This window comes from Tachysurus fulvidraco, chromosome 20 (assembly GCF_022655615.1).
Source record: "Tachysurus fulvidraco isolate hzauxx_2018 chromosome 20, HZAU_PFXX_2.0, whole genome shotgun sequence".
In the NCBI taxonomy this organism is placed as follows: Eukaryota; Metazoa; Chordata; class Actinopteri; order Siluriformes; family Bagridae; genus Tachysurus; species Tachysurus fulvidraco.
In genome coordinates this window covers 582,909-592,908 of record NC_062537.1, presented here as the reverse complement: position 1 = coordinate 592,908, position 10,000 = coordinate 582,909, and the positions used below count along the sequence as shown (strand labels likewise).

The window sequence follows — 10,000 nt, the reverse complement described above, 5'->3', positions numbered from 1 at the left end:
CCTCCGAGCGACAGTTCATCCCCAACACACACTGAACACACACACTCAACACAATGAATACAGTAAACTCACACACACACACACTCTAACACACAGACACACACTCACACACAGACACACACTCTCTCTCACACACACACACACACACACAGACACACACTCACTCACACACTCCCTGACACACAGACACACACACACACACAGACACACACACACACACACACTCTCACACACAGACACACACTCTCTCTCACACACAGACACACACTCTCTCTCACACACACACACACACACACACAGACACACACTCACTCACACACTCACTCCCTGACACACAGACTCTCTCACACACACAGACACACACACAGACACACACTCTCTCTCACACACTCACTCACACACAGACACACACTCACTCCCTGACACACAGACTCTCTCACACACACAGACACACACACACACACACACACACACTACAGAAGTCTGGTGCGTTGTTTAAAGCTCCATTCTCACACAACAACATTCACCTCAGACCGCTGTGTACTGCGCGGTTACTGATTCTCCTTCTGACGCGTTTGTTTTTCCGGTAAAATCTAAAATGGACGTCTTCGATTCGGAACACAGCGTTTTTGTTTTTCCAAACGCGATTTTCTTATCCGGTTTGTCCCTTCATACACCCCGTAGTTACGGAATACATTGAGGCGCATGTTCAACTTAAAAATAAAAAAGTTTGAATTCGGTTTTTTAATCTGTATTTAATTTAATTCGGTTTACTTCCGTTTCCTCTTTATTTCATTTAAAATGTATTTATTTATTTCGCTGTTATTTTTTAGGAAGAAGTATTAGCATGTTAGTTAGCTTAGCGCCATAGATATCTATACCTTAGCGTGTTAGTTAGCTTAGCATGTTAGTTAGCTTAGCGCCATAGATATCTATGGCTTAGCGCTAGCATGTTTGTTAGCTTAGCGCCATAGATATCTATACCTTAGCGTGTTAGTTAGCTTAGCGTGTTAGTTAGCTTAGCGCCATAGATATCTATGGCTTAGCGCTAGCATGTTTGTTAGCTTAGCGCCATAGATATCTATACCTTAGCGTGTTAGTTAGCTTAGCGTGTTAGTTAGCTTAGCGCCATAGATATCTATGGCTTAGCGCTAACATGTTTGTTAGCTTAGCATGTTAGTTAGCTTAGCGCCATAAATATCTATACCTTAGCGTGTCAGTTAGCTTAGCATGTTAGTTAGCATAGCTAGCATTTTAGTGAACTGATTTATTTATTTATAAACAGAATATTTCGCTTTCCAAGTTGGAGGACTGGTGTTATTATAAATACGCAGAAGATTTCAACGGAGTGCGAAAAGGGACAAAGGACAGAGACGCGTTTGGAAATGACTCTGTGTTGATTAGTGAAGACTGCAGTCTTTACTTGATATTTTTCAGTATTTATATCTGATGTGATTCTGTTTCATGCTGATGAAGTGTTCAGATGTTCAGTTATGATGTTCAGGACCGTGTCCAGTTCTCCTCTGGCTCCTTCTGTGAAGGTCAAATTAATAACCGCTGGATTTCACACCGCTGCAGACCTGACAGATGTGCAGCAGCTCCAGCTGTGCAAAGGTACACTGTTGTGTAAAAACTCCAGAGCAAAGAGCAAAAGTGTCCCTTTTATGGAACAAATGTGGTTTTTAATCTGCTGGACATTTAGTGAGATCATTATTAAGATGCTCTTTTAGCCTACAAAATATTTGACATATTCTGAAGAATAAAGGTTTAAAGATCAGACCTATGACTCGTGGGGATGTGATGGTGTAGAATGTGTTGGTGGCTGCATTAATGTATGTCATGCCTTTGGCAGCCACAGGATTATCTCAGGTGGAGGCTGCTGAGGTGTTGCAGACTCTGCGTGATGACTTCTTGCCCCTCCAGCAGAGGGCAGCGGTGCAGAGTCTGACAGCGCTGGATCTCCTGCACCAGGAGGAGACGCGGGGCAACATCGTCACCTTCTGTTCGGAGCTGGACGCTGTGCTCGGGGGTGGGATTCCCGTGGGGAGGAGCACGGAGATCTGTGGCGTCCCAGGCATCGGAAAAACCCAGCTGTGGTGAGAGCTGAGAGTTTCTCCTCATGGCACCTTTCATCAGCACAGCATCAGGAAGCCAGAACAAGTGTCAGAGATTCTTTATTGTGCCATTGAGAACCTTTGCGAGGGTTTGGTAGAACTTCATACCAGAGATTTAATGTCAGTTACTCTGTGTGTGTGTGTGTGTGTGTGTGTGTGTGTGTGTGTGTGTGTGTGTCAGTGTGCAGCTGGCTGTAGACGTACAGATCCCGGTGTGTTTTGGAGGACTAGGGGGTGAAGCCGTGTTCGTGGACACTGAAGGTGGGTTTGTGGTGGAGCGGCTGGTGGGCATGGCCCGGGCTGCGGTGGAGCACTGCGCCGCTCTGGCTGAGGACCAAGGTGTGTTTATAGTCCAGTTTACCCCCTTCTTCTGTTCTGCAACTTCCTATTATGCTTTTTGATGATGTCATAACATCGCTGACCTTCTCACCATTCGGCAGAACAGTATAATCAGTAATTATGCTGCGCGTGTGTTCTCAGAGCAACGTGAAGCTTTAGAGAGCTTCACCGTGGAGAAGATCCTCTCCGGAGTCTTCCTCGTGCGCTGTCATGATCACGTGGCTCTGCTCGCTGAGCTTCACCTCCTGCCTGACTTCCTGAGGAAACGTCCACAGGTACACAGCCATTCACTCGTCTGGGAAGAGGTCAGAGAAGGAAACACATGAAGATACAATCCAACATCTACTGAACTTCAGAGCTCACTCTGCCACAGAAGTCAGTCTGGAGGATTAATCTGTAACAGTGAAAGTACAAACTGAGACTAGAAACCATAATAAAAGCTGTTTTTACAAAATAAAAACAGCAGAAAAACTTTAAAATCTCTTTTTTTGGGCAGTTTAGGAAATTTCCATGAACAGATATTGAGCTTGTTATTCCTGATTATTGAGGTGATTATTATGGGATGGCAGGTGCGACTGGTGGTGATTGACAGCGTGGCTTTCCCGTTCAGACACGAGCTGGAGGATGTCTCTCAGAGGACTCGTCTCCTCAGTGGCTTTTCACAGCAAGTCACTCGCTTAGCATCGGCTCAGCACGGGCCAGCGGTGCGACACACACACACACACACACACACACACACACACACACACACCTCCCTACCTCTGTCTACACACTCATGACTCCTGTGTGTTGTTCTCAGGTGGTGTTGACCAATCAGATGACGACTAAAGTCTCGAGTGGTCAGTCCAGGCTCGTCCCTGCTCTGGGTAATCTGCTCCTTCATGATGCGTTCTTTGGTTTCGTCACTGAAGTGATGAGTCTAATGTATCTAACTAGTGATAGAAGTGAATAGGCTCCAGTTTAACACTTTGGGAAGTGCATGTCTGCACAAGTAGAATGGTGAATTATCAGGTTGTCCAGTAGAGGGCAGTACAGACTGAAGTGTGGCTTTAACAGTCCGTTATGTTATGTCCGTGTGTGTGTGTGTGTGTGTGTGTGTGTGTTTGTGTGTGTGTGTGTGTGTGTGTGTGTGTGTGTGTGTGTGTGTGTGTGTGTGTGTGTGTGTGTGTGTGTACTGCTTGGTTGTCCATCAGGTGAGATTTGGGGCCATGGAGCCACACAGAGACTCATCATGCACTGGGAAGGAACACAAAGGCAAGTGTGTGTGTGTGTGTGTGTGTGTGTGTGTGTGTGTGTGTGTGTGTGTGTGTGTGTGTGTGTGTGTGTGTGTGTGTGTGCATCACCTCTGCAGTCAACAAAAATACAAACTGATATGTTCCAGTTTACTGTTTGTTCTTTTATTCGTTCTGTAGGTTTGTGTCTCTGTATAAATCATCAAGCCAGAGAGACGCCAACGTTCCCTACCAGCTCACGGTCAGTCAACACCTGTACACTCACACACCTGTACACTCACACACCTGTACACTCACACACCTGTACACTCACACACCTGTACACTCACACACCTGTACACTCACACACCTATACACTCACACAACTATACACTCACACACCTATACACTCACACACCTGTACACTCACACACCTGTACACTCACACACCTGTACACTCACACACCTGTACACTCACACACCTGTACACTCACACACCTGTACACTCACACACCTATACACTCACACACCTATACACTCACATAACTATACACTCACACAACTATACACTCACATAACTATACACTCACACACCTATACACTCACACTCACACACCTACACACTCACACACCTGTACACTCACACACCTGTACACTCTCACACAGCTGTAGTGATGTTACTATTAGGTGTCATGTTGTGTTGATGGTTGTGTTCTCTGTGTGATGAAGGCTGAAGGATTCAGAGACACCACTGTTTCAGTGTCTTCTGTCCCGTCCCACAGTCCTGCAGCAGGAAGCCACAGTAAACGTCCTCGCATTGAACACCAGAACAGATAATCTCTTTCTCTCTCTCTCCCCCACACGCACACACACACACACCCACACACACTGTGTACACAGGAAGAACTAAGCTACAGTCTGTTTTCTGGTGAACTGATCTGAACTTCATCTAAAGCACTCTACTCTGTCAGAAGCTTCATTTTGTGACCCTAAAAGTCAATAATATAAACTTCTGTTCAAATTCTACACAATTTCTATTAAAACCTAATCACTGGAATAATAACTGGTGTAAGTATTGTAATTATAATAGTTTATTATTGATATACATATTGAATATTAAGTGATTTACACGTGTCACCAGTATGTTTAACTCACTGTATAGAAATCTTCAGGAGGAGCTCATTGTCTGCAGATATCTTTTTTATAGCACAGCACCTTACTGCACTGTCTTTATCAAATAATAAAAATAAGTGTATGTAGCTAGTGTAAATTTTCTGGTTAAGCTTCCTGTTTACTTTTATATGGATAGAGGCAGCTTTTACATAAAAATACATTTAACCTCTTAATGTGTGTGAGTGTGTGTGAGAGAGAGAGATTTTAATTTCTTTTTTGTCGTTCCCTGTACATTGGTTTAATAAATAAATTGTGCTTACTGATGGTCACACACACTCTCACACACACACACACACACACACACACACACACACACACACACACACACACACACACACACACTGCAGGAGGGTTAACTCTCAGCCCCAGTGAAATCAGCAGCAGTTATTTTTACAGCCGCTCCTCTGATGGCCTATATACACTCCCACTGCACACCAGAGCATTGGTTTGTGGTGATGATCACGATTCCCTCGAGCCACTTTGGGGAATCAGGGGAGCTTTTCACTGCTCATTTTCATTAAAAGCCTCACAGGTCTCGAGACGTCGCTCTTTCACGGTCAATTAGCTGATGGATTTCAAGGCCTCTGGTTCACAGTGGAAAAGATCAGAAAATCAACAAAATAAGGAAGATCCGTGAAAGCCGAGACACCGAATGTCCAACTGCATTTAACACGTGTTATTCGGCCTGTTTATAGGTGTGACGTCAGTGGCTGTAGTGGCAGAGTAAAGGGGTGCCAGTACTTTATGCACAGCACCAGGTAGACTGTGTTAATAGTGTAACAGCGTGTAGAAGTACATTGAGTCTGATCTTCTTTAGGCTTTGTCCTGAAATCATATTCGTGACGTCACTGTTGACTCACGTAACACGCGACGTCACGTTATACGTTTTCATCGCGATTAAAAATAGCGTCACCCACGTGCACACGCGCCTATATATTGGTTTCACGTCATGAAGTAAAGTTCTTCAATATATTTCGTAAAATTCACTTTTTAAGATATTTAAATGATTCGTTACATCGATATATTATATATTCACTGGGACCGCTGATGTCACCCAAAAACTCCATGTCCCATAAACCCCCGCTTCTGAGCCTCGCCACGGTTAGCATGTGGCTAACGGCGTTACGGTTAGCATGTGGCTAAATTAGCTTGTCTTGTCATTGTCACATTGCGATATTTTAATGTTTTTTTATTTTGAAGATTATACATTTATTTTATTTGTAATAGTCCGTTATTGTAGACAGTTAAATTGTGTATTTAGGGTTTGTAACCAACTGACAGAACGCCGACACGAGACCCGGATGTGAAGGCTACAGCTGATTGGTCCAAATGACCACCGCGATGCTTTAATGGCCCTTTAATAATTATAACATTTACACTTTAGAGAAAAAATGAACAAATTTAAGCAACGAGTCGAAATCTTTCACGGTAATCCGGTTAAATCCGGTCTGTAAAAGAGGGAAGAGTTGGTGAACCGAACACCGTGTGCCGATTCCATTCATTCATTCATCCCAAAGACACCGGATGACGTAGTCGCCCAATCAGCGGGGCGCTCTTTCTATTTTCTACCTAACTCCGCCCCTCGCGCCTGACGTCACCAACACGGCTCGTTAACGCGCTCTCGCGTGCACGCGCGCACCTGGAGCTCGTTCATGACTCCAGCCAGCAGATCCTCCTCACTCTTCTTCTCCTCCTCCTCTTCCTCCGTGTGTGTGCTGTGTCCGGGAATGAGAAGGAGTGATGGCGGGCTGTGGCAGCGAGGAGAAAGCTTACCGCCGGTTCCTGGAGCTGTTCCTCAGGGAGATGCGACCACCTTTACCGGAGGACTCACCTGTTCCCGCGCGCCCGCTGTCTGACACGCTGGTGGAGGACGAGCTGGAGGGAGAAAGTCTGGACCTGTGTCTCCAGCACCTGTGTAAATAGTGAGTACTGATTAATAACAAGCCAATTAAGCACAGCATCCGGTCAGGAACCTGGTGTTGGTCACCAGGAGCTAAAGGTTCAGTCACAAACGTCATGTTTCCTCACAGTTTCCTCACAGATCAGTGATGAGCAGCTCAAGAGGTCCTGAGGGCACCAAACTGAGGGGTTTCATCCACTTTCTACCTGTAGGTTGTGTTTTACAGCTCACATGTCCTCTGTAAGCAGGACTAGTGCAGGGGTCTTGTGGGAGCTGTTAATGTCACATAATAATTATGTTATTAATGATGATGATGATGATGATGCCGCCTTCACCCTCATGTCCTCTTTGGAATTCTTTCATTACACTAAACTGAGAGAGAGAGAGAACAGACGTGATCTTCTGACCTTGACACTGATGTTCTCTTTACTTCTCCATGTTCTGAACACTGATCCCAGTCCAGACGTCTTCATCACCTGCTCTTATTGATGAACAGATGAACAGTTTGTACTTGTCGTGTCTTTGATCCCGTGTGATTCTGTGTTTCAAGACGTAACAGAGGGCTGGAGAGTGTGTGTGTGTGTGTGTGTGTGTGTGTGTGTGTGTGTGTGGGGCAGCAGCAGAAGGTCACAATAGAAATATTTTAATGGCTTTGATTTAAGAATAATTTCTTCATCTCAATGTTCTCACTGTAACTAATTTTACATCAGGTTCTTCTGCTTTTGTTCATTAAAAAGCTTTGTGTGTGTGTTTGTGTGTGTTTGTGTGTGTGTGTGTGTGTGTGTGTGTGTTAAAAGCAGTGAGCTTGGTGTGTTGAGCTTCGTCCCCCTCCGTTTCTGTTACTCGAGGTGCCCTAGTGGTAAATCCCCAATTTTGCGTTGCACAGCGTCACTGCTGCAGTTGCCTCCCTCCTCCTCCTCCTCCTCCTCCTCTCCTTCTCCTTCTCTTCAAACCACCATCCATCAGGAATCTTCCAGAGGGGGAGGAAAGAGAGGCAGACAGAAAAAGAGAGCGACAGAGAGAGAGAGAGACAGATAGAACAGATATGAAATAAACACAAAATATCTGCCCTCGTGGTTAAGGTTGTGCAGAAGAACATCAGAGATGACATTCAGCGTTCGAGATATAAACCGACTGTGTGTGTGTGTGTGTGAGAGAGAGAGAGAGAGAGAGAGAGAGAGAGAAGGAAACAAGTGAAGGTTGTGTACATATTAGCTGTGTTGTGTGTGTGTGTGTGTGTGTGAGAGAGACAGAGATGGTTACCTTTTCTTCAAGATGTCGGCAGCGTTGTTCTGCTCTGCTTGAAGGGGATGCAGGAGACACACACACACACACACACACACACGCACACACACACACACACACCCCTACACACACAAAGCCTCTTGCTTCTCTGTGGTGGGTTTCCAAATGTCTCCTTGCTCCCTTTATTGGATATAAGTGCACTATATTAGAGCTAACCTTCAGCCGACAGTGTTGTGTATAATACACACTGCCTATGTAGTGCACGTCGTATCACCGTGTGTGTGTCCGTGTTCCCTTGTGTAGACGTTCCCTCTGTATCAGGGCGCTACGTCTCGCTTCTCTCTCTCTTCTATAACGTAGACGCAGCACTAAGACTCTCACTCTGTGGTGCACTTCAGCAGAAACTGTAATGTACAGAATGTATGTGCTGTTAGGAAGCGTTTAGTTTTAGCTTCCTGTAAATAAGAGCACTACACGAGGAGCTGAGTGAAGGAAGACCACTTCCTGTTGGTGCAGGAACTCTACGGCCTAGTGGACCGGGTGTAGGACGCAGGACGTTAACCGGGCGGCCATTTTGTGGCTCCTAAAAAATAGTGTCTTCTCTGCCCTTCTGTACGACACTGAGTGAGCGAGTGAGGTCCCTAATGCCCCAAGAGCTTCACTACACTACACATGGGATCATATAGCGCCCCCTGTCGCCTGGGGACTGCACTGAGCAGGTAACAGGGAGTCATGAAGGAAATGGAGTAGGAAGTGATTTGAGACGCAGCTCACCGTATAAGAGCCTTCTGCACTCTATAGTGTGCTTTACTGTCCCCTGTTGAAGAATCCGCTGTGTTTATTGCCCTCAGGGTAACGGGACGGTCACTTGCCCCCCTACATCAGCAGGCTACACTCGAAGTAGTGCCCTAAATTCAGCTGAGTTTCTTCAACTGAGACACAACTGCACTGTACCCTTTAGTCAGTCTAAGCAATTGGGACACAGTCGTGTGTGTGTGTGTGTGTGTGTGTGTGTGTGTGTGTGTGTGAGAGAGAGAGATCTGATGAGAGAAATGAAGCAGGAACACGCTTCTGGAGCTGTGGTTAGTGTTGTGTGGTTGAGACGCAGTAGTCTGGTGTGGTTGGGGTTGCTGTCGGAGGCGAGGGTGTAACGAGGGGTTTTTCTGCTGGTCTTCATCTCGTCTCTCGTTCTCCATCTCACTGATGTAGCTCACTGTGTGATTATTTTGTCTCCGGGATGAACATCTAATAATAGAGCAGGGGAGAGAGAGGTGGAGATCCCCTTTGTTCTCTGGCTGTGTGTGTGTGTGTGTGTGTGTGTGTGTGTGTGTGTGTGTGTGAAGGAGCAGTGAGATGAGACGCTTGTCTGTACGCGTTGTATAAAGTGTGTGACAGTGTGGTGTTGGTGTGTGTAGGTGTGTGTGGGTGTGAGATTTGTGGTGATGGAGGTGATTAAACGGTGAAGTTCTCAGTAACACAAATATCGTGTGAAGAAGCTTTAGAACTGCTGTGTGTCAGATGTGTGTGTGTGTGTGTTTGTGTGTGTGTGTGTGTGTGTGTGTGTGTGTGTGTGTTTGTGGGGTGGGGGGGTGGGTAGTGGTTTAACTCCGATCTCTGAGATTGAGATAAAATGAAGTAAATCAGATGATTGGTGCGATTGTGTGGTGTTGGTGCTGTAGTGTGATTTACATGGCAGGAGGAGATCCTGATGGAGTGATGGATGGAGGGATGGAGTGATTGGGGCTGTTTCCTCCTCACACTGTGAGCCACAGGGAGTCCTCCTGACACACACTAATAGCGAACATGGAATTCAGCTCAAGCTCGTTAAAGCCGTCCGTCTCACACGCGTGTACTCCCCTCGTCGAGGCGGTGCCTCGTGCCTCACCCCGTGCCTCGATGCAGAGACAGCAGTCGAGATGTTAAACACACTGGTGTGAAAGTAAAAACTGGTTATTGTCCATCACACAGCAGAGTTTGTAGAGCTGGAGCCAGGATCAGTGTTTCTCCCTCTGGAAGTG

At 45.9% G+C, this 10,000-nt stretch overlaps 3 protein-coding genes across 5 annotated transcripts in view; 2 read left to right on the top strand and 1 right to left on the bottom strand.

The window, feature by feature from the left end:
• Positions 1–666, bottom strand: part of atg101 (autophagy related 101) — a 1,863-nt gene extending 1,197 nt beyond the window's left edge. The window contains exons 1-2 of the mRNA XM_027158505.2: positions 528–666; positions 1–31 (exon numbers count right to left, since the gene is read on the bottom strand). The exon at positions 1–31 is cut by the window's left edge and continues 233 nt beyond it. Of these exons, the coding sequence (XP_027014306.1) occupies positions 1–19 (19 nt within the window). The 5' untranslated portion in view covers positions 20–31; positions 528–666. The remainder of the gene's footprint in view (positions 32–527) is intronic.
• rad51c (RAD51 paralog C) overlaps positions 431–10,000 on the top strand; it is a 12,706-nt gene continuing 3,136 nt past the window's right edge. The window contains exons 1-10 of one of the 2 annotated variants that reach the window (XM_047804872.1): positions 431–586; positions 1,477–1,614; positions 1,853–2,096; positions 2,296–2,453; positions 2,595–2,728; positions 3,023–3,157; positions 3,253–3,319; positions 3,647–3,707; positions 3,866–3,926; positions 4,394–5,010. In XM_047804872.1, the coding sequence (XP_047660828.1) occupies positions 1,494–1,614; positions 1,853–2,096; positions 2,296–2,453; positions 2,595–2,728; positions 3,023–3,157; positions 3,253–3,319; positions 3,647–3,707; positions 3,866–3,926; positions 4,394–4,501 (1,089 nt within the window). In that variant the 5' untranslated portion in view covers positions 431–586; positions 1,477–1,493 and the 3' untranslated portion in view covers positions 4,502–5,010. Of the gene's footprint in view, positions 587–1,370; positions 1,615–1,852; positions 2,097–2,295; positions 2,454–2,594; positions 2,729–3,022; positions 3,158–3,252; positions 3,320–3,646; positions 3,708–3,865; positions 3,927–4,393; positions 5,011–10,000 lie in introns of those variants that run through there. The other variant, XM_047804871.1, reaches the window with a different exon arrangement.
• ppm1e (protein phosphatase, Mg2+/Mn2+ dependent, 1E) overlaps positions 5,999–10,000 on the top strand; it is a 26,747-nt gene continuing 22,745 nt past the window's right edge. For both annotated transcript variants that reach the window (XR_007138805.1, XM_027158496.2), the window contains exon 1: positions 5,999–6,759. Coding sequence is in view for 1 of the 2 variants with exons in the window: in XM_027158496.2 (XP_027014297.1) it covers positions 6,578–6,759 (182 nt within the window). In the remaining variant the exon portion in view is untranslated. The remainder of the gene's footprint in view (positions 6,760–10,000) is intronic.